Raw genomic sequence first — 23697 nt, forward strand, 5'->3', positions numbered from 1 at the left:
AAAACAGCCACCAAATAGGATTTTTCTCCTCTGCACGAAGCCCAAGAAAAACCCACAACTGCCTTTTGCACGCCGTCCAAGCCTCTGCCTCTGCACAAAACTTCTGCAGTAACTTTTTAATTCTCCGCTTCCCAATCTTGCACCTGCACTCCCACCTTGCACGCACGAAGCCACAGCCAAGAAAAGGACAGCCGAAAAATTCTCCAAAAGCCGCACTCTGCTCTGCGCCCAAAACAGAAAAAGAACGCTGCCTTTTTCCCCTCAACCTTCGCACACAGAGCACAAAACCCTAGGAAAGGGTTTATATAAACATCTATTGTGTCTTCGGGTGGGCCTTCTTTTCGCCACTGGACAAAAGCATCTCACACGGTTTCCAATCCACGTGGTTTCCCACTCGTCTCAGCCTTTCACGCGGAATCCAAGAGCACATGGGTTCGTGAACAACTCTTTAGCCGCTGGACTTTGCAATTCTCCAAAGCTTGTGGCCCCCACAAGCATACCGCCAACAGGGCCTTTGGAGAGCAAGGACAAAATAATTTGGCTCTTCACTCCCAATGGAGAATACTCAGTGAAAAGCAGCTATAAGCTTGCTATTAATCTTAAGGAGATGGTGGAGGACTCTAATATGAAAGTTTCAGAGGGATGGTGGAATTTATTGTGGAAGTTGAGAATTCCTCCTAAAGTTAAAATTTTCTTATGGAAGTTAAGCCACGCTTGGCTTCCAACTAACAATATTTTGCGATGCAGGAAAATAAAGGACTCACTAGTTTGTGGGAGACATGGCTGCTCTTATCACTATGAAGATTGGCACCATGCCATTTGGGGCTGCAAAAAAGCTCAACAATTGTAGAAAGTGAGTGGATTCAAAAAGATTTGTAATAGAAGTGGGAGTGAGGATCTTATAGAATTTTTGTCCAGAATTGCTAAGATTCTTCCTATGGAAAAGTTTAAATTTTTTGTTATGCTTGCCTAGCATTCTTGGTATTTGAGGAACTGTGAGATTACAAGGAAAGCCTTCCCTAATGCTAGTGCTTCTGTGGATTGGGTAGCTGGATACACTAAGGACTTCCAAGAGTCCCCTCCCTCTGTGAAATCTAAATCTTGTAGCAGTAGTGTCAAGTGAGATCCTCCTGCTTCTAGTATGGTGTGCATCAATGTAGATGCGGTAGTAGATAGAAATGGAAGTGGTTGCAGTAGTTGTATTGTGGCTCGGGATCACAATGGTGTTGCTCTTTGCTCTAGAGGTAACTACTACATGAATCCATTCTCTCCTCTTGTTGCTGAGATTATTGCTATAAAAGATGGGGTCCTTCTTGCCAAGGAGAGGAAGTGGAATCAATGGTTTATTGTCTCTGATTGCCACAATGCTGTGGATTTATTGAGCAATCCAGAGGTTCAAAGTGGAGAAAACTTGATCTACTTGCTGATGAAGTTAGGTCCCTAGCTGTTTGTTCTAGCTTCAAAGGCTTCATCTACAAGGCTAGGGATTCTAATGGTGTAGCCCATCTGTTAGCAAAAAAGGCTCTTGGTGATCACAAGGCCTTTGATTGGGACGAGGGTGTGCCATCTGTCGCTTTTAGTGCGTTTATGACGGATATGCCTTCCCTTTGTTAATTGTTTTGTTCTTTGGTATTTAGTCTGTACTCTTCTTTTCAAAAAAAAAAGTCAAAAAAAAAACATTCCTCCATTTTTGAAAATATATCAAAATAAGCATAAACGCGAAACCTAAATTAAAAATGCAATTGGGTAAAAAAAGCAAAACATCTGTGTAATAATACAAGTTTCATATGAGCAATTTTAGATGAATACTCGATGATCACACAAATTGAATATATACCTAACTAACTTCTATTTGCTTTTGAACTGAATATACAAAATTATTTGTTTGTTATAATTGAATAATTAGACGTATAACTAATGAACTAGTTGTACTAAACTAACTTGCAATAGCGTAACGAACTAAACCAAAGTCTAGCCTTGTATCCGGCCCAATGCAAGGCATTAGTTGACATGGGCCTGATATCAGCCCAATCTGTTACTTAATTCGCGATGACCCGGTCCCATGGCGCGAGCGAGAGGCGGGCGCGGGCTTCGTTCCTAGATCCGATAATTCCTGCAACGGGTTTGAATCCTCTTTGTCCGGAGGGAATGACACGTGTGCATTCCCGCCTCATTTACCGCCACCCTCTCCTCCTTCCTTCCTTCCTTTTATCTATCTCTGTTCACTTCTCATCGCTCTTCTTCTCCTTCGTTGTCGTCGTCGTCTCGGTAGCGCGCGCCAAGTGTTTGTGGAAATGGATGAGGAGTACGACGTCATCGTTCTCGGCACCGGGCTCAAAGAATGCATCCTCAGCGGCCTCCTCTCGGTCAACGGCATGAAGGTAACTTAACCCTTTTCATCTCTCTCTCTCTCTTTGTTTATGTCCATGTGTCTCTCTGCTGTTATGTTGATTGATTGGTGTGCAGGTTCTTCATATGGACAGGAACGACTACTACGGAGGCGAGTCGACTTCCCTCAATCTCATTCAGGTGCTCTTCGATATAAACTTAACCCCCAGATTCTTCTTATTAAAGCTATTCCTCTTGTTGGGTCAGTGCTAATTGTTTGTTGAGATGTGCGTGGCAGCTGTGGAAGCGATTTAGGGGGGACGACAAGCCTCCGGAGCATCTGGGTCCGAGCAAGGAATACAATGTCGACATGGTTCCTAAGGTATGTGTCTGTTTGTCTGTATGATACGACAATAGCAACAAGGCCTTTTTTTGTTCCTAGTTTTTTGGGTTACGAGTCATATTCTTCCGTTTAGTTCTGATTAGCGCAATCTCCAGTATTAAGTTGAACCACTTTTATATCCTTCTTAATTGCTTTTAACAAACCCAATTCTCTCGGGCGAACATCTAGTCATGCTTCCTCCTTTATTTATAATCCCATCACATTTCCTAATTGTTGATATTTTGTGGCCTCTGTCGCACATGATCAAACTATCTTAGTTGATCTCTCTCATTTTATCCTCAAGAGGGACGATCTCTAATCTCTTGCGAATACACTTGTTTCTTATTTTATATCTCATCTCTTGGTGTTTATTCACACGCCTGTTATGCTTCCAATTTCGGTACACTCATCTTTTGCGCATGTTGTTTCTTAATTGCGCAACATTCTGATATATAAAGCATTATATCTAGCATGGTCATGTTATGCAGCACACTTAGCAATCACTTTACATGATATTTTATATTTTATTACAGTGCGACTTGATTTGTTCTTTGCAGTTCATGATGGCTAATGGTGCTCTTGTTAGAGTTCTGATCCACACTAATGTTACTCAGTACTTAAATTTTAAAGCTGTGGATGGTAGTTTTGTGTATAACAAAGGGAAGGTACGCAGCATTTTGTTTTTACTTTCTATAAATTCTAATTTGAATCATACACTTAACAGTTCATCTTTCTAGGGATCCTAACCCATATCCTTGCTACAATATGTCAGATATACAAAGTGCCAGCCACCGATGTAGAAGCACTAAAATCCTTCATTTATGTACAGGACTATGATGAGAATGATCCAAAATCCCATGAAGGTCTGGACCTCAACACAGTTACGACGAGAGAAGTGATCTCGTAAGGATCCAATTTTAACTTTTGCCTGTCCACTTTGACTTTTATGATAAAAAAAAACTTTTTAGTTACTTACGTCTATCATAGTTTCAATAAATCTGCTTCCATAGTATATTTCCTGTATGCTTACCTAAGTAATATACGTAATTTTTTCTATGCACATAGTGATTAAGGCTACTCCAGTTATGATGTAGTATTTTCAACTTTGTGCAATTAGCACTTAACTGTTACTGCTCTTTTGTTTCTGTATAGGAAATATGGGCTTGATGACAACACAATTGATTTTGTTGGGCATGCATTGGCGCTTCATAATGACGACAGTTACTTGGATCGTCCTGCAATGGACACTGTGAAAAGAATGAAGGTTACTATCTCTATTGGTTTATCTCTTGATGTTCATCATCTCTTTCTTAGTAATGAGACAGCAAAATTCTTTGTAGCATGATTTATCATGCAAAGTCTGACGGTTTGTAGTTCAATCTAATAATGAAAGATAACCGTTTAAACTAGAAACAAAAGACCAATATAATCTTCATGTCATTCTGTACCATATCAGGTATCGCTATTGAAGGTTCTCCTCTTATTATTATTATTTCAGTCCAATGGCTGAAAAAAAGGCACTGTTATCATTAATATTGTTTGCAGTAAGTGTAAGGGTGCTCATCAAAATTTCGTTTTTATTAGCTTTATGCAGAGTCACTATCACGCTTTCAAGGAGGATCTCCATATATTTACACTCTTTATGGATTAGGTGAACTCCCCCAGGTTTGAACTCATAAATTTTCTTCTCCATTGATTATATTTCTACAAATTTTTAGCTGTCTTATGCATCCATTGATTTGTCCTTTGCAGGGATTTGCTCGCTTAAGTGCTGTTTACGGTGGTACCTATATGCTTCACAAACCAGAATGCAAGGTAAGAAAATTATTTGCTAAGAGGGAAATTGAAAGAAAAGGGGAATGAATTAAAAAGGAACCACGAAAATGATGATCATTTGACCTTCCAATGGGGTAGTTTCAACCATTGTTTGTTGTTTCGGGTGACAGGTGGAGTTTGACGAAAGCGGAAAGGCTTATGGTGTAACATCTGAGGGGGAGACTGCTAAATGCAAGAAAGTAGTCTGTGATCCTTCCTACTTACCTGACAAGGTATATATACTAAATACATGTCCATTAAAAAAGATTCTCATTGTTAAATTCAAACAGCTTATTGTTAGTCTGTCCTTGAACTTTTAAACTGAAAACTCTCTATTTTAACAGGTTCAGAAAGTTGGAAGAGTGTCTCGTGCAATATGTATAATGAGCCATCCCATCCCAGATACCAGTGATTCACACTCAGTGCAGATTATTATTCCGCAGAAACAATTGGGACGCAAATCTGACATGTATATTTCTTTATTCCCTTGTGATGTATATGACTTCTAAATCTCATGTTTGCTATGACTTATTAGTTATAATAGATAATAATATTAATGGCAATAGTAGTGGCAACAATAAATGGAGTGGTTCTCCTGACCGAGTCCTATAAAGACCCTGTATTACTTTTTTACTTCGATAAAGGAGGCATCTCCTCTGAAAAACTATTTGCTAGTTGATGTATATTAGTCACATACGTCAATTTCTGCTAATGAATCAGGTATACATTCAAGACTACGAAGTTAGAAATCAAATGTATGAATGATGGCTTCTGAATCCTAATTGATAAAAATATTTATCAACATCCAAAGACATTGTGCTATTTCCAACTTTTTGGGGTTTTAACACATTCATGCTGTAGATTTGCAGCATTAGAACACACATGCAGATGCGCATACTTTTATTATTATCATATCATCAATTTATTAGTGTCCCAACTTTTTAGGATTTGTCATGCCCTTGTCGTTGCATCATTCATATCTGTACTATATCCATATCTTGCATGTAAACATCTGTTATGCATTCACATCCAAAAGAGCGAGAACAATTAGTCTCTTAAGGGTTTGGACATGATAAATCTCTTTTTTATGCTTATAAGTTGAATTCCTATTTCAGGTATGTGTTCTGTTGCTCTTACACTCATAATGTAGCTCCAAAGGGGAAATATATAGCCTTTGTTTCAACTGAAGCTGAAACAGACAACCCTGAGGTGGAACTTAAGCCTGGAATTGATCTGCTTGGGGCTGTCGACGAGATCTTTTTCGATATCTATGACAGATATGAACCAACCAATAATCACGAAGAGGACAACTGCTTCATCTCCACCGTATGAATTAGTAAACCATTTATTTTTATGTAACAACACTTGAGCAACATTACCATATATATATATATATGTGTGTGTGTGTGTGTATATATTCTGAAGAAAAAGATAATTATATTCACATTTGATATAACTTGTTTGCAGAGTTATGATGCGACGACTCATTTTGAGTCTACAGTCAAAGATGTGCTCTCCATGTACAGCAAGATAACTGGCAAGGTAATTTTCTGATTAGCTTGATATTTTTTATATTTTTTTCTATTTCTGAAGAAAGAATAGGGTCTCAAACCTGAAAACCCCAGACAACTCTAATTCAATTGGAGATTTAATATGTATATAGCGAATCACCATAGCTAACATCTGCAATAATGAAGAAAGATAGGCATTTTCATTCAAACAGTAAAAACCAAAAAATGAAAGCAAAAAAAAAATGCAATACATAGTTGTTTAGAGATATATTTTAAACATCCAAATTAAGAATAGCAACCTGAATTTCAACAATAAGCGTGAATGCTTCGAGCGACTCATATTGCGCTTTGCTTGTGTCACAGGATATTGATTTGTCTGTTGATCTCAGTGCTGCTAGTGCTGCTGCTGAACAATGAAAGGCTCTTATTTCTTTCTCAGTCTCTGGAAGGCTTAATTTTTCTTATGACACTAGTTTTGAATTGTTACCATGGCTGACCTTATTGGCGTTGGCCCTTTACTTCCTTTCTTCAACTTTTACCGTTGTAACTGCAGACATAGAGTTTTGGTATGTTTATCATAAGTTAAGAGTAGAATTTTATTAAATGTCACCTGAGACCAGACAAAAAAAAATTTGGTTGAAATAATAAGTTAGTTATGCATTTGAGTTGATTCAATGGCCTCATCATAGAATTGTAAGCAGTGCTTGAAAGGACTGAAACAACAAGTTCTTTATGTTTACCAAAAGCATGGTGAGAAAAAAATTTCTCTTGACTTTGTTATCTCTACTGTATTTGATACAATTATTTATTATATTAACTACCACTGCAATATGCTGGTTTGTTTGAAATTGAAAGCTGATAGAGAGTAGATACTTTATTAGTATAAGCAGTCATTTTCTTTATGTATATTGGTAATTTGGACTTGAACTTTGGACTTTTCATAATCTGGTCTCACTAATTTTTTTATTGAGCTAGATCTAAGTGATAGATATTTCATATCATTTAAAGTGAACTGTTACATTTAGTTGACCATCTTCTCTTGGCCTTGTGGAAGAGATCTGTTGATCATTAGTCACCAATCTCCCATAATCATCCTTTTTAATTAAGATTTATAAGATTCATCATTGTGTTGACATCTTAATTCCTTGTGTGGACCACAATACTTGACAATTGGCCCCCCACAAGAAGAATTGAGGTTGAGACGAAATCACATCTTGAGATTTTACAAACTTTGAGTCAATTTTTTTTCACCTTGTTTTGATGAAAAATTACAGACTCACCCAGGCTTGAAATACTCTCTTTATTGATTATATACCTAAAAATGCCTACTACGGTTGGTGATGTCCTTGATTTGTCTGGATCTCTTTATTTCAATTGGACCCCGGTGGTGCAATTCCAAAGATGAAAACATCATTAAAGCATTTCAACTCATATTAAATCATTTATGCCTGTTACATTTGATGGTCTAAGCAAACCACATCATATTTCATCAATACTTCCAACCCTTAAATTACCGTTTAACTAAAACTTTAATTTTATCATTATTTTTCTTCTCTTGCCGAATCGACTCTAGAGGTACATCTATTCCTCTATACAAATTGGAGAATCTAAGATTCATCGTTCATGCCACAGTAATGCTACAATAGCAAACAGAAAATGATACTGTAGTAATTCAAAAAAAATATTATTATAGCATTTAAAATCGGGATTACAGTAGCGGAGAAAAAAAATGATGTACCATATGTCGTGCTTTGCACGGTGTTGACGCTAGTGTTTATAGCTATAGTAACACGGAAAAAAAAAATATGGAAAACTCACAAAAATGAACATGTCACGAGAGAAGATTTTAGGAGCTAAAAGCGATTAAAAACTCGGTAATTTAACCTGAGGTTTGTCTAAAACTTTGTTTATCCTCCCTGCCCCATGTGACCGGCCGCGTGGGCATCTCTCGAGCTCGGAAGCCCTCCGCAAATCACACCCACACTCGCTCTGCGCAGCCTATTTTCTTCCCTGGGAAAAAAAAAAAAATTCTGGGCTTTTACGGAGCTCTCTCAAAAAAAGCTAGAAAAAAAGCCATGGCGCCTGAGCCTGAGAACGAGCTTCCGAAGCTAAAGTTGCCATCTTGCCGCGGTTTCAGCGTCTGGGTCTCCTGCATTTTGGAGAATTAGTCCTAAAAATCTATGCTTTTTTTTTGGGGGGGTAAAAAGATTGAGTCTTGATTGCTGCTTCTGGGGAAAAGGAAGATGAGAGCTTTGAGCAGCTTGAGCATCGGGTTGACCCTAATCTCCGGTTTCCTCCTCCTGGCTCTAGTCGCAGAGGTCTACTACTTGCTGTGGTGGAAGAAGAAGAGAACGCCCAGCCGAGAAATCGCGGGGAACGATTGCAAGAACCGTGAGGAGACCCTGGATCCGCCCGCCGACGACCAAGACAATGACCTCTTGATGCTATTCGGGCCACCGAGGTCCCTCTTCACCATCAAAGAGGAGACCAACGACGACCTGGAGTCGGAGAGCAGAAAGAGCTCGAAGAGGAGGAGCTTGAGCGCCCAGATCTTGACCCCTCTCTCTTCCCCTCCCCTCTTCTCCACCCCTCCGCTTTCCCCTTCGGATCGCGGGCGCCCTCTGTTTGGACCCAGAACGGCTTCCCCTCCTCCAAAGTTCAGGTTTTTGAGGGACGCGGAGGAGAAACTGCACAGGAGGACGATGAGGGAGGAGGCGATGAGGGAGGAGGAAGATGGGTCTTTTATCACGATTTTGGTCGGGAAAAACAATTCAAGCTCTTCGCAGGTAAACCCCTTGCCTTCTCCTTCTGCTGATAAATCATCAGGACGTGGGAAGCTGATCTCGTACTTGAGCTCTAGTGAATCGTAGATGAGCAAAGAAAAAAAGAAAAGGCTTTGTATTGTTGTGATTTTTTATTTTCGCCTCAAGTGTATATGGACCAATATGAGGTTATTGCACTCGAACTGATTATGTATTTAAGAGGGTTTATATTAAGGGTGTATGTTTAGATTAAGACTGCTGAAAAAGACTTGATAAAAGATTTTTTTTTTCTTCTTTTTTTTTTCTTTTTTTTTCCTTTCTCTATCTTCTCTGGCTTTGAGTGTGTCATCTGATGGTGTCAAGATTCCGAAAAAAGTTATGCAAGCACCGTTGGGTTTCCTTGTGTTAGAAAGGGACGAAAATTACTTTGGAACAGAGATGCGTGAGCTGAGAATCACTGTAGAGCTCAAATTGAGATGCTGGCTCTGAGCTTCAAGGAGAAATGAGGTTCTTCGTAATTTAGGGGCTGTTTGATTGTTTTCCGAAAAAAACCGGAAATGGAAAACTCACATTTCAACTCGTTTCGAGAGATTTGAAGACATTTTCCGTATTTTTTTTTTTTTGCAATGAAATCACCACGTCACATAAGAAACAAATCTAGCCATAATAGTAACAGTGTTTTCACCAATTAAATAATCTGTTTTGTTCACGGTCATTGTTTCAACAGTACTTTTAGTAATTAAAAAATTCATTGAAGTGACATTTCCAAGTGTTTTCAGAGGTTTTTAGGATGAAAACACTTTTCTCAAAAATATGTCAACATCATTTCTTTAAATCACAAAACGAAATAAACATGTGATTTGAAAATCGATTGAAACCAAAATCCTACGTGACAGGGGGGATTTCTTGAAATCTGACGTGGCCGGGGGTTTCTCATTTTTTTTAGCAAACAAACAGCCCCTTAAAACAAAATTTATAGGAGGGAAAAAAAAAATGTCACCGTGTGAAATAGTCCAATTTTGATACACATGAGGAGCACACAACGTGTAAAATGTCAACATCTTTTGATTTATCTTGCTTGCAGGAGGTTAGGTGTGACCAAAGGACCAAAATTTCTGATTATCAATCATGTGATTTGTTGAGATATTATTGGTGCCTCAAATCTCTTGCTTGTAGCGAATTGCTTTATCAAAGTAGAATGAATGTTTGGATTATTTGCAATTTTGAGTGATTTTTATAAGTGATAGGGCAAACCTTGGTAGCTATTTTTCTTTGGCTCTTAGATGCTAGTTTGAGATATACAGCATAAAGTAGGCAAACATTTTTCCTATGCTTTTTTTCTTGCCTGATATATAAGCAGAATCTCACCAATAAAATCTTCTCTCCTTCTCCCTTTGAGCAAGAAATGATATTTGCTTGAATGAGCTTGAATTCAAACGTAAACTCAAAGATTTTTTTTTTCAAAGATGAAAAATAACAGGGTCTTCTTTATCTCAAAATCGAGCTTTACTACATGGACTCAAAATGTGGGACCAACAGGAGGGCAAGTAAGATGTCCCCCTCCTATTGCATAATGAGTTATCAATCATTAATGATGACCAGCTTATTATGCAATATGAGGGGGACACCTCACGTGTCCCCCCTGTTGGTCCCATATTTTGGGTCCTTAAGGAATTTTTCCTCAAAATTTTAGGGTGGCTTACTTGAGTTGTATCCTCCCATTATGTTACTTCTAAAATTGAGGAGCACTTTCTAAAACCTGTCTGTGTGATTAAAAATCTTTATAAATATCAATTACGGAAACGTGCCAGTTCACGATCTTGTCCAGTTCGCTGGATTTATCCCTCTTGTGACTCGCATGGATCTAATACATACATATCATTGCCAGCATTGTGGCGAGCTCAAAGACAAACAAGGATATTCATGACAAAACAAGACAGCATAAACAAGAGGAGAAATGCATATATATAAACAAAATTAATTAAGTTATATGGCTAATTTCGTGGCCCAACTCAACGCCGTGAGTCATCAAGGGTCAACTTCTTGGGGTTAATATTTTAGCATTTAGCTAAACATCAAAACAGAATGATGCTTTCACTAGTTGTCCCCTCTTTTTTTTCCCTTGTGAAATCTTGCTTTAAACAGGGAGAGCTAAATTCCCAACAATTTTTATAATCTAATAATCATGCATGATGACATAAGACTAAGACCTTAGGTATAATATTACTAACCGCAGTACCTTTTCCCTTTGTTTTGCTAAATTCTGATTTTTCCCAATTAAAAAAATTTAGTGCAAGCATAATGAGAAAAAAAATCACACCCATTGCTAAGTAGATTTTACGGAATATATTACAGATTCTTAAGAAAAGAAAAACTCCATTGACTTATCTCAGTAAATTAAACAATGTATAGCATAAATAAAGGTGAATTAAAACTAGGCTAAATATCATAAAGTACCCCACGCCCCCCCCCCCACCCCAACTTTAGATAAGTATACGAATTATCATAGAACACCCCCCCCCCCCCCACCACCAAAAAAAAAAAACTTTCAGATTAGGGAAGTTTCTGATAAAATCAGAGAGGTTAATTGGGTTTTCTAATTAAATCTAAAAGTTAAAAGGGGAGTTTTTTTATAAAATCTGAAAGTTTTTCTTTCTGGTTTTTTTTTTTTTTTGGGGGGGGGGTCTATGATAATCCCTATACTTAAGGTTTTTTTTTAATATTTTAGAACTTAAGAGGGGGATTTTCGATACAAATCTAAGGTTAGGGGGTTTTTTCTGATATGAACTCTTAAAACTATCATGAACTATTACAGGTTTCACACGAAAATATCATCAACAAGTTTTTTTTAGAGAAAATAGCTTAAATAACTGGAAGCTTTTTAAACTAGTATAAAACAACTCATGAATAATGTAATTATTAGCATTATTCATACTGTAATAAAATCATGTATTGTATGGTGAAGTCACTACACTGGACTCTTCGTATATTATCATGAAGTTAATCATATGGTTTTCGAATAATATAAGCAACTCATTAGTTTTGGCCCATAAAAAGAAAAACCTCCCTGGCCCAGTTAGTAGAACTCCAAAGCGAAAGCCTAAAAGGCCTCCAAGAGCTAATAGCCCGATCCGAAACTTCCGGTTCGAATATAAAAATTCTCAAGTCCATACCCGAACCAGGACCCGGGCTGAGCATGGTTCGGTCCAAACCGAAAAAACCGACCGAACCGATCCGAAAAAATCGGTTTTATGAGTAGAAAGGTTCGGGTCGGTTTGAAAACTTTTCAACCCGAACCGACCGAATATAGTGTAATACTACCCATTTTGATCTCAAACCCTACCTGATCCGTCCCCAAAGAGTCAGACTCAAACCCTAAACTTATTTTCTGAATCATTATGGGTTGAAAACAATATCATTATATCAGTGTTTAATGCTTCATAATCTCCTACTTTGTTGATATCTTTTTTTTTCTTTAATACAGTTTGTTATTTGATAAGAAGTTTGATGAAGTTAGAACCGAACAAATCGAACCGAACCGCACTGCACCGAACCGACTTGTAACAGTTCGGTTCGATTTTGAATTATAAACGGTTCAATTCGGTGGTTCAAATTTTGATAAAAACTGAACCGAACCGACCGTTGCACACCGCTACCAGCGACGTTTCCCCTTCCCCTCGCCAATTCAAATCCTCGGAGCTGCCCGCGGAGAGAGTCGACCTCTTCCTCCGCCGCCCCCGGAAACATCTCAACCGTTCGAACCTTCTAGAAGCTCTCTCCATAAATAAACCCTCGTCGATTTTCTTTTCTCAGTACTCGCTTCTCAAAATCTTAAAAAGGAAAAAAGGGGGGGAAACGCTCATCAGAAAAGTTCAAGATCTAGGGTTTAGATCGGATCAATGGCGGGAAAGGGCGAGGGGCCGGCGATCGGCATCGATCTTGGGACGACGTACTCGTGCGTGGGGGTGTGGCAGCACGATCGGGTGGAGATCATCGCCAATGACCAGGGGAACAGGACGACGCCGTCCTACGTGGCGTTCACCGACACCGAGAGGCTGATCGGCGACGCGGCGAAGAACCAGGTCGCCATGAACCCCACCAACACCGTTTTCGGTGAGTTTGGCTTATCTGCATTTGTTTTTTTAAAGTAAAAGCAATTCATGGATAAAGGAATCAGCTTTTAGTTCGCATCCTAGATATTTTGAAAGTTGGGGTTTTTAAGGCTTAGTTGCACTTTTATACCCTGATGTTTGACCCTTTCTGAACTTTGATGCCCTAAAGTTGCATTTTTGACGAATTGATACCCCCAAAGTTTGCAAACTGCCGTTAGTTTGCCGATTGGATACCATGGACTGCTAGTTTTTTTTACTCAGGAATTTGTTTTTCAATTTCCCCAAACACAAAAAACTAGAATTTGGGAAGAACATGTGTTTCTCACTCACTTTTCTTTGTTGATATCATGAACAAAATGAAGGTCGGGGTTTTTTTTTTTTTTTGCACTCTGGGAATCAAATGATCAAATGGTTATTTAGATTTTAGACCCTCATATCTTCAATAATTCCATTACATGGGTCTTGCAAATCATACTTCCCCTCTTCCCCAGAAAACCACCAACTCACGAAAACATAAATAAAACCAAAAATGAAAGTTACAAAGAATCAACGACACGATTCTAACATTTTAGTCTTTGATCCTATTACTAGAAGGCAAAGAAGGTGCAGAGTACAAGGTACTATCAGTTTCTTCAGGGAGCTAAAATGAGTAAAAGACTTAAGTTGACATATAAGCAAATAACTCAGAATCAGCTTAAAAGTTATAAGGGACAATTCATGCCATCATCTTTCTCTTCTGTGTAAGTTATAATCTATGTTGCCTGGCTACTTCTATTTGGAAGCCGTACCCCTATTTGGCACGTATCTGTACCCGTACCCGTACCCATACCCGTACCCAAACTTCTTGGGCACTTCTTGAATATTTGCATATGTTTGTTCAAGTGTATACTCAATTATATACTACATGTTTTAATTTAAAACACTACTCATACACTTCTTTGATGTATGTTCTACACTTCACATATATTTGTAGTATATTGGTCTCATGTAAATGAAAAACCAATATTGATCTTATATAAATTATTAATTTTAATACATATAAATATACATAAAGTACATGTTTATAGCCATCTCCTCATACCCTACATTTTAGTAATTTGTCGTGTCCAGTACCTGTACCCATACCAGTACCACTACCCAGGGGCAGAGGTACCTGTTAGAGGGTAGTGTCTACTGAATTATCATCAAATAGTGACGTCAATATAAAAGTAAGTATTGAGTAGTGGCCCATTTAAGAAAGTTGTGTTTCCAATTGGTATATATTTAAGAAATGGTGTGTATCCAATTACAACAGATTCCATAGAGAGATTGTTTTCTGCAATGAAATTATAAAGAATTGTTTGTGAAATCTAATGAGAGATTAGTGGATGAATGATAGCTTAGTGGTATTTCGAATGAGGCTGTAATGCAACAATCTCAAAACATGAACACATGTATGGGCCATTGTAATTTTACTTAGTTAAATATATCTTTCATATCTCATTAAAGTTCCTAATTATATTGAATATGAGAGAAAAATTATCCTTTTTTTATGTATATTGTAACACCACTGTTAAGAATTTCTAGCTCTGCCACTGTACCTACCCCTACCCATACTTGTACCCATGCGACTTAGGTTGTTATATTGGTCAAGTTTCATAGACTAAAATAGAGAAAGAAAGAATAGGAAAAAGAAAAAGAAAAAGGAAAACAAAAGAGAATCGAATCAGGTGAACATAAGATTTCCGAACTGAATAGCACAAGTTAGGGTAATAATTCCATTAACAACAATAAATTGACAATAGTATAATACCAATCAAAGGCTGTGAAAGGGGTGCAGATGATGATTGACAAAGGAGAATACTGAATTTGAATCTTGGTAGTGCATGACATACACCTACTTGCCAAATTAGGAAAAAGAATAAAGAATGAAAAAAATTTAGTATAAATAAATAAATCATTAATTTATGTTACCCAACATCTTCAAGGCAAAATCATGTAACCACATAAGTTGAACAGAATACTCAAGAACAGATCCAAATGATGTTACTAGCTAGTAGAGTGTTATTGAATTTGTCCTCCCTTTTTTTTTTTAACTTTTCTTTATTTAGTGTGGGAATTTGATGTTGTTATAACTGCTGCTATGATGTTTCTTTGCAGGGGAGATCATGTTAAATTTTAGCTTCATATGATTTATATCTCTATTGAACTATAGCATATTCTTCTATCATTCTTTCATCATCCAAAATGTCCATCATTGAATTACATTGCTCGCTCCAATCTTAACGTATTAACCCTTGTAATCTCTGCTTGCTAACCTCTTCAGATGCCAAGCGCCTAATTGGCAGGAGATTTAGTGACGCTTCTGTCCAGAGTGATATCAAGCTCTGGCCTTTCAAGGTTGTTCCTGGCCCTGGTGACAAGCCCATGATCATTGTCAATTACAAAGGTGAAGAAAAGCAGTTTGCAGCTGAGGAAATCTCCTCTATGGTTCTGATGAAGATGCGTGAGATTGCTGAGGCATACTTAGGCTTTGCTGTCAAAAATGCTGTCGTCACCGTTCCTGCATACTTCAATGATTCTCAGCGCCAGGCTACCAAAGATGCTGGTGTCATTGCTGGCCTAAATGTCATGCGTATCATCAACGAACCCACTGCTGCTGCCATTGCTTATGGTCTCGATAAGAAAGCAGCTAGTGTCGGGGAGAAGAACATTCTCATTTTTGACCTCGGTGGAGGTACCTTTGATGTGTCTCTTCTTACCATCGAAGAAGGTATTTTTGAGGTGAAGTCCACAGCTGGTGACACCCATCTTGGTGGAGAGGACTTTGACAACAGGATGGTGAACCATTTCGTTCAGGAGTTCAAGAGGAAGCACAAGAAAGACATTACCGGAAACCCAAGAGCTCTCAGGAGGCTGAGGACATCCTGTGAAAGGGCAAAGAGGACACTCTCCTCCACTGCCCAGACCTCAATTGAGATCGACTCCCTCTTCGAGGGCATTGATTTCTATTCTACAGTTACCCGTGCAAGGTTCGAGGAACTCAACATGGACTTGTTTAGAAAATGTATGGAGCCTGTGGAGAAGTGTTTGAGGGATGCGAAGATGGACAAGAGCACCGTCCATGAAGTTGTTCTTGTTGGTGGATCCACTAGGATTCCTCGAGTTCAGCAGCTTTTGCAGGACTTTTTCAATGGTAAAGAGCTTTGTAAGAGCATCAATCCTGATGAGGCTGTAGCCTATGGCGCTGCTGTCCAAGCTGCCATTTTGAGTGGTGAAGGAAATGAGAAAGTCCAGGATTTGCTACTGTTGGATGTCACCCCTCTTTCTCTTGGTCTGGAGACTGCAGGAGGAGTCATGACTGTGCTGATTCAAAGGAACACAACTATCCCAACCAAGAAGGAGCAGGTTTTCTCTACATACTCTGATAACCAGCCCGGTGTCTTGATCCAGGTTTATGAGGGCGAAAGGACGAGAACAAGGGACAACAATCTTCTCGGTAAATTTGAGCTCTCGGGGATTCCACCAGCTCCGAGGGGAGTTCCACAGATCACTGTCTGCTTTGATATCGATGCAAATGGTATCTTAAATGTCTCTGCAGAGGATAAGACAACCGGGCAAAAGAACAAGATTACAATCACTAATGATAAAGGCAGGCTGAGCAAAGAGGAGATTGAGAAGATGGTGCATGAGGCTGAGAAATACAAGTCAGAGGACGAAGAGCACAAGAAGAAGGTGGAAGCTAAGAATGCATTGGAGAATTATGCGTACAATATGAGGAATACGATCAAGGATGATAAGATTGCGTCAAAGCTTACAGCGAGTGATAAGAAGAAGATTGAAGATTCGGTTGAAGAGGCGATTAATTGGCTAGACAGCAATCAGCTCGCAGAGGTTGATGAGTTTGAAGATAAGATGAAGGAATTGGAGGGGATTTGTAACCCTATTATTGCTAAGATGTATCAGGGTGAAGGTGCAGGAATGGCTGCAGGGGCTGAGGATGGTGCTGCTTCCGGTGGTGATGGAGGTGGGGCTGGTCCTAAGATAGAGGAGGTTGATTAACTTGGTAGTGAATAAAATTTTTGCAGAGTTTGGCTTCTAGTGATTATGCCAGAATTTGGTTCTTCTCAGAAAAAACAGAATAATTTTGGTTGCTATGACCCTAGATAATTTCTTGAACTACATGTAAATAACGCAAAGTCAGTTGTTTTACTGATATTCTACTTCACCATGATTATTTATAAATGGGTAACTAGTTTCGCAATTTGTGAAACTTACTATTAGTTTCTGTCTATTGAATCTCCTATATTAATTGGTAACTTCCCTACGCTTCTGTTCCTTTTCTCTTCACAAGCATCTCAAGTAATTATCTACTGCTATCATATTGGTGAAACTAAAGGTGGCAAAATATGCTTGCAGTAACTTCTTTCTCATAATACACCATGAATTTATCTGAAATGCACAGTTATGCTCTGTATCACTACAAGAAGAAAAAAGGGCATTATTCGGGCACAGTTTAGCTAGCTAGAATTGCGACGCAAAAGCTCAACTGTGACGGGATTCTGTTGCAAATTGCCCTTCATTGTCGATGCTATATCTCGATCTGCAATGAAAAGAAAAGAAATTCCCTGCTGTTTATAATTTAGTTTAATGGATCTCTTATATATTAATCGGTATATCCTCTCTATGCTCATGTTCCTTTTCCCTTCACAAGCATGTCAAATAACTTCTTACTCACAATACATCACGAATTCCATCCGAGATGCATATAGTTGCGTTCTTGTCACATTAATGTTCATGAATATTCTCATATATCCCTTACTTAGTTCTCTAGCTGTGCGTGATGTTTGATAAAATGAGTCTTGGTCAAAAGGGGCTTGGTTTCAAAGGCTGAAGCTTAGACTGGAAAGAGATTCGAGTGACAGGAGTTTATACTGCATGCATCATTCTCAATCAAAAGAAGAGAAGAGGGAAGCTAGCAGACAGAAAATCTCGGTATGATTATTCCCCCCTCCATCACTTTAACTTTAATGAGAAGCTGCTACTCTTCTATATCAGTTAACTTACTCTCATGAGCTTTTCCTCATTAGAATACAACCGCTTGCTTTACAGTTACAAGATCAAATTTAGTTTTCTTATGTACATATATAACTGGTTCATTAATCTAACTCGTGATTATTAATTAATTTTCAGTGATTATATGATGATGATGACATGATAACTGTAACCTCTGGTTTTACCAATGATATTGGTGCATCTGATCTTTCGTTTTCACAAGCAAGATGTGCGCGCACCATCATCTGCGAATTAAGGAGCCACATCCAATTAATATTATCCAATTATTTGTCCACCTGTTAAGTGCATGGAATAATGAAGCCCCCCCTAGGGGCTTTTTTGAACATTCTCTTCCTTCTTTGAATAAACAAAGGATTAATGTGGACTGATCAAAGACGCTCACAAAACTTAGCCATGTCATCCACTCAGATTAGAAACAGACAGAGCAGAGACAAGAGAGTCCCAGTCTTTCCAACTTGCCATTAGGGTTTCAATTTTGAAACATGTACGCTGTCCAAGACCATTCTCTTTTTTTATATATTCTCTCTCTCTCTCTCTCTCTCTCTCTCTCTCTCTCTAACTTTACCATGCATGAGATAAAGCTAGCCATCCACTACTAATCTCTTACCACTGCTACACACAGCAAAAACTTGAGAGAGAAGCTTAAAGGCTAAGTAATTAAGAAACATATATATATACAATTAATATTCATCTCTCCCTCGTAAAGTTATTATATATATGCATATATATATATAAGAGACTACACATCAAGGATCACAAGAGAATAATATATCTATAGTCTCCTCATCCTCTTTCCCCTTCTCTCTACAAATTACCCTTCTTTACCTTCAAAGCCCCGCAAAATCCTACAGCTCAAGGAATCAATCCATGGCCTTCTCATCCCTCCCCCTCTATCATCTTGATCCCCCAAACTCAAACTCATGGAACCAAGTAAGTTCTTCTTTGAAAAAGTAAAAAAAAAAAAACACACACACAGAATCTTCTTCTTGGATACACCTCATTAGTTAAGAATTTTCCTTCATATTTTCTTTCTTTTCTCAGCATAATCAGCAGACTACAATCCTACACATTCAATGGAACCCGCAGCTGCATCTCATCTCGCCGCCCCATATCCAGCCAAGCCACCATCTTCGTCTGCCAGAAGGTGCTGGCGGCGGCGCAAGCCGGGTTCGATGAACAGAGAGGGCCCGGCTGGCGAAGACCCCACTGCCGGAGTCAGCCCTCAAGTGGCCCACGCTGTGACTCACCAAACACCAAGTTCTGCTACTTCAACAACTACTTCTCCTTGTCCTCAGGTACTCCATCTCTGCCAAACATCAGTTATATAATTCTTTACTCTCTCATAGATCTTGAAAGAAAGAAATAAAATACTATTCCTTGTCTCAGCCTCGACACTTCTGCAAGACCTGCGCGCGAAACTGGACCCGCGGGGTGGGCGCCTCCGCCAAACGTCCCTGGTCGGCGGAGGCTGCGCGCCGCAAAACCAAGCGGGGCAGCTCCAGAACAACAGTCCTCGTCCAAGAACTCATCTCAGCTGAGGCCGCCGCAGCCGCGCTGCCAGCTGCTCCACCGCCACGCAGCCGGAGCACCGGTAATTCCCGTTCCAACTAACCTCGCATGAATCCCAACCACGTTTTGTCGTTCTTGGAGCATCCCATCGCCGACCAGTACAGCGCGGGCCTGACACTTCAACTTCGCTCGTGCAGCCGATAAAACACCGGGTTAACGAGCGTTCGGGCATTGACTATGAATGCAGTGGCAGGATTCAGCAGAGCCAGCAGTTGCGTTTCTAGGGAATTATGGAGAACACTTCGACGGCGGGGATAGGGGCGTCTAGCACTGCCGTGGGGCCTTGAAGTTTCGCAGCTGAGTCGTGAAAAATGGAGAGAGAGCCATCAAGCCGCTGATGGCAAACTGCGGGGCTGAGCTTCCGAGGCAGTAATCTCGGATGGCGCCAGCGGGTTGCTGATGTGTACATCGGGGGCGGGGGGTGGGCCGGGATCATCTCTCAGGGTTCAACTCTTCGTCACCGCCGAGGAATATCTCTTACGGCCAGCACTAGTACTTGCGCCAGAATTCAGTAGTAGTAGCAATACTAGGATTGGGAGGAAGCTTTGTTTTTAATGGCTTCAAGAGGAGGGAGGTTTTAAGATGTAGTGCAACATTGTGATGTTAATTAGGCAGATATATGTTTCTCTTTTATTAATTAGGTCTGTAACTGTTTTACTTCTATGATCTCTAATTGTCATGTTCTTTTTTTTTCTTTTTTTTAATGTGCTAGTATGGTTATAGAAAATGTGGTGCATGGTGTTCAGACCATGGAGATTGAAATTGTTGAGTAATATTAATTGAGAATTAAGCTTAAGTTGCTAGCTCTTTCTTCTCGCTGCCAAAATGTTGTTGTACTTGTAGTGCACTGATTTGTTTCGTAGATGAGAGGGAGACATAAAATTAACCCGAGGATCTTCTATCTTCCGTTTGTGACCTTTTCCCCTCAGAAACTCAAATTTTAGTATTTCATACATTACCAACTTTAATTTTTGGTAGTGCGCGCGCGCAGGGTTTGAGAACTCTTTGTTTTCTTCTTGTTTTTCCAAAGCTGCCAAAACTTAATTTGTTCTTCATGTTTCCTTGATCGAGTTCAGAAGTATATCTTTTGACTGGTAATTAAATAATCTTTGCTGCAGTTTCACTTTAGTTATAGAGATAGCAACAAATAAGAAACATTTAAGGTTTCGAATTCTATTATATGATATTAATGTTCATAATATCAATACTATACATAATATCATTTAGTGTAAATTCATGTATCTTCCAAACTTATTCATCCAACTGCGTGTCCCTCTTACGTTCGTATGCTATGAATGGACACTTGGAAGTTTCGCATTGTCACGTTAATAGACAAAGATGCAATCACCTTTACCAGGCAAATGTACTGCAAGATTTTGTTTGCATTATGACTCCCAACCATTTCCTCTTAATTAATTAATTTATCACTGCTATCAATCAATTACCTCACAATCCTATTTTATCTCATGGGTAACTGCGCCTGCACACTTCCCTTTAAACTACTACATGGAACCAAGCTGATCTCAGTAAAACTCGGTCCCCGAGGATTTCGTTAGAAGAAACTGCAGATTCAATTGACAGCCGCGCGCGGGAGGACTGCACACCTGCACTGAAACAAAGGAAGAATCGCGCACATATGTATCATTTACACGAGAGAGATGAATTGAAGAGGTTGTTCAGACAAAAAGAAGGAAAAAAAAGAATGAGAGAAAATAATAAAAATGACAACATGCATCATGTAACAAGAAAACCCCCGGTCTGTTTGTTTACCTGTCAATGTCCTTGGAGAATCTAGGGTTTCGCCCACTTTCGCGTGGACCGAGGCGGTGTGTCGTGGGGGGAGGAATAAAGCGGCTCGGGCCCACGCCCAGGCCCGGGTCTCAGTGGTTCGGACCCACGGTGCATGGTGCTAATGCTGTCTCAAAAATGATGTTTATCTTTGTATCAACATAGTTAAAAGATTTGTAAGTTTAACAAAAAAAAAACACTTATTTTTTTCATGCATGCCTTCTTTTTTTTTTATGCGACTTCAAGTTTTCAACTCTCCCTTGTGAGGTTTAACGTTTTATTAATAACTTAGTGTTGATTTTTACAACAATAAATAAAAGACCTGGTTTTTTAAACAAACCAATTAAGCAACGCAATCCCTACGATAATTTCCCTAATTTGAATAGGATACAACTCAACCTCCTAATCATGATCGACTTGTAGATGATATATAGACCAATAGTGTTATCTAACTATATTAAGTTGCAAAAAACCAAATGCAAAAGTTTAAATATTTCTTTAATACAAGCCTAGTTGATGATTGCAGGAGAGAAAAAAGCACCCATGATGTATTAGTCCCCTAATCTTTAAATTTACCAATATAATAATAGATGTCTGTTTGATTCACCATTCAGTGAAAAGTATATAAAAAAACACCCGGAAGAAGAACAAACTAAAAAATTGGTGATTCAATATAGGCCACTACAACTGGTTCACTTTTGAGGTAATTAAGTGGATTAAGTTTGATTTAGGCACATGGGCATTAGCAGTGTACTGTATTGAGGGGATCATCGCAGCAAACATGATATTATACACAGTGAGAGCAATGCATGCAGCTTTAACTTTTTCCTCTCAATAGGGTTCTTCGCTTCTTTTTATCCCATATGGGCAAAAACCCAAGGACTCCAAGTTGCTTCATTCTCACGTTGTTTCACATGAAATCAATCATGGGCACAATCGTTTCCGATCTGAAAACACAATGAAGATGTCTCAGAGGGAATCAGATTCGAAGATGAAGTAGGGTATGTAGCTGATAATAGATTTAGGGATTTCCAAGGGGGATATATAGTGCTGAAAGTAAACTTGGATTAATTATTTTGGGAATTGGAAAGGTTCATTTAATTAGTTAATTAGTTATTTGAGGAGTCAAATGCATGAGTGTGGTAGATGTATGAAAATTGGTGGGAAGTTCAAGAGTTTTTTTTAGGAAGTCTAAGAGTCATATATTGTAGTAATATGTATATATGTGTATTTTATAAGTTGAAATATGCCAAGGAAAATCAAAGAATATTTTATCTTCCTCCAAATTATTTATCCTGGCAAAATATTATTAATTATCAAATTGGTATCACAGCTAAGATGAATTCCCATAGAATGATGTCGTTTGTTGCTCCTAAACTCATCAAAGAAAATTAATGAAAATTGATGCATTCAAATGAAGGCTCTATTAGGATCAATAGATTATCGGGATGTTGTGCTGAAAACCTTTGAGAAGCCTCAAGATGAAGGTGGGCTATTAGCGGCACAGAAAGACTCAATTAAAGAGTCTCTAGTAAGAAAGACAGTAGATCCCTCTATTTTATTTATCAAGGAGTTGATGAATCAGCATTTGAGAAGATCTCAAAACAAGCTTGAAAGATATTTAAAACTCCTATAAAGGAGTGGATAAGGTGAAGAAGGTGTGACTCCAAACACTTCGAAAGGAGTTCGAAGATTTAGACAAGGAGAAAAGTGAATTGCTTTCAGACTATTTCACTTGAGTCTTGGCCTTAGTGAATCAACTTCGGGGAAATGGTGAGAAGTAGAAGATGCTTGTGTGGTGTAGAAAATTCTCCAAACACTTTCTCAAAAAAATTATTATACTAGTTTTTGTGCACATGCAAAGCACGTGGTTAAATATCAAAATTATGTATTTATTTTTTTCTTACTATAAAATAAGTTAGATTCTTTTTTAGTTAAAATCTATAAACATTGTACATTTGCCACAAATTTTTTATTTACACATTTTTAAAAATTTATGAAATAGATTTGTGTGTAAAACTGGGATCAATATACTTTTATATACTTGCATACACAACATTATTTTTTTTATTTTTATATATCAAACTTCATGTAACATATTTGTTTATCGGATCAAATCATCGATCTCCAATTTGTTTATCTTAGTCATTAAATGTAGCGTTAAGTTTGAAAAATAATACAATAATATATTATTGATGTGTTAATAAAAATATAACCAAATACTTAATATTAAGATGGTTTGTATAAGCTCAGCACAAAGCACATACTTTTCACAAGACTGTAAGACATCTTAATTATTGATAGACTTAAAATAAAAGAAAAAATACTAAAGATTAATGGTGACTCTAGTATAATTTTATATGATAAAATCATTC

General features: G+C 38.4%; 4 protein-coding genes across 4 annotated transcripts; all 4 read left to right on the forward strand.

Annotated features, from left to right (window-relative positions):
- Window positions 2074-6706, forward strand: LOC109820496 (guanosine nucleotide diphosphate dissociation inhibitor At5g09550-like). The gene is made up of 13 exons (XM_020386646.1): window positions 2074-2381; window positions 2467-2529; window positions 2627-2710; window positions 3268-3375; window positions 3483-3613; window positions 3863-3974; window positions 4295-4375; window positions 4463-4525; window positions 4657-4758; window positions 4870-4994; window positions 5641-5851; window positions 5993-6067; window positions 6400-6706. The coding sequence occupies exons 1-13, from the start codon at window positions 2295-2297 to the stop codon at window positions 6451-6453; spliced, it is 1296 nt and encodes a 431-aa protein (XP_020242235.1). The 5' UTR covers window positions 2074-2294; the 3' UTR covers window positions 6454-6706.
- Window positions 7921-9092, forward strand: LOC109820497. The gene has a single exon (XM_020386647.1). It carries the CDS (start codon window positions 8280-8282, stop codon window positions 8904-8906), a length of 627 nt encoding a protein of 208 aa, XP_020242236.1. The 5' UTR covers window positions 7921-8279; the 3' UTR covers window positions 8907-9092.
- Window positions 12450-17177, forward strand: LOC109819972 (heat shock cognate 70 kDa protein 2-like). The gene is made up of 2 exons (XM_020385989.1): window positions 12450-12911; window positions 15216-17177. Exons 1-2 carry the CDS (start codon window positions 12698-12700, stop codon window positions 16949-16951), a joined length of 1950 nt encoding a protein of 649 aa, XP_020241578.1. The 5' UTR covers window positions 12450-12697; the 3' UTR covers window positions 16952-17177.
- On the forward strand, window positions 19142-20307 carry LOC109821938 (dof zinc finger protein DOF3.6-like; the record flags this gene model as incomplete). The annotated part of the gene is given in 4 exon segments (XM_020388095.1): window positions 19142-19188; window positions 19190-19239; window positions 19335-19556; window positions 20258-20307. Coding segments are annotated over 4 exon segments (369 nt in total), but the record flags the coding sequence as incomplete, so codon positions are not given.

Source organism: Asparagus officinalis, chromosome 8, assembly GCF_001876935.1.
Source record: "Asparagus officinalis chromosome 8, Aspof.V1, whole genome shotgun sequence".
Classification (NCBI taxonomy): Eukaryota; Viridiplantae; Streptophyta; class Magnoliopsida; order Asparagales; family Asparagaceae; genus Asparagus; species Asparagus officinalis.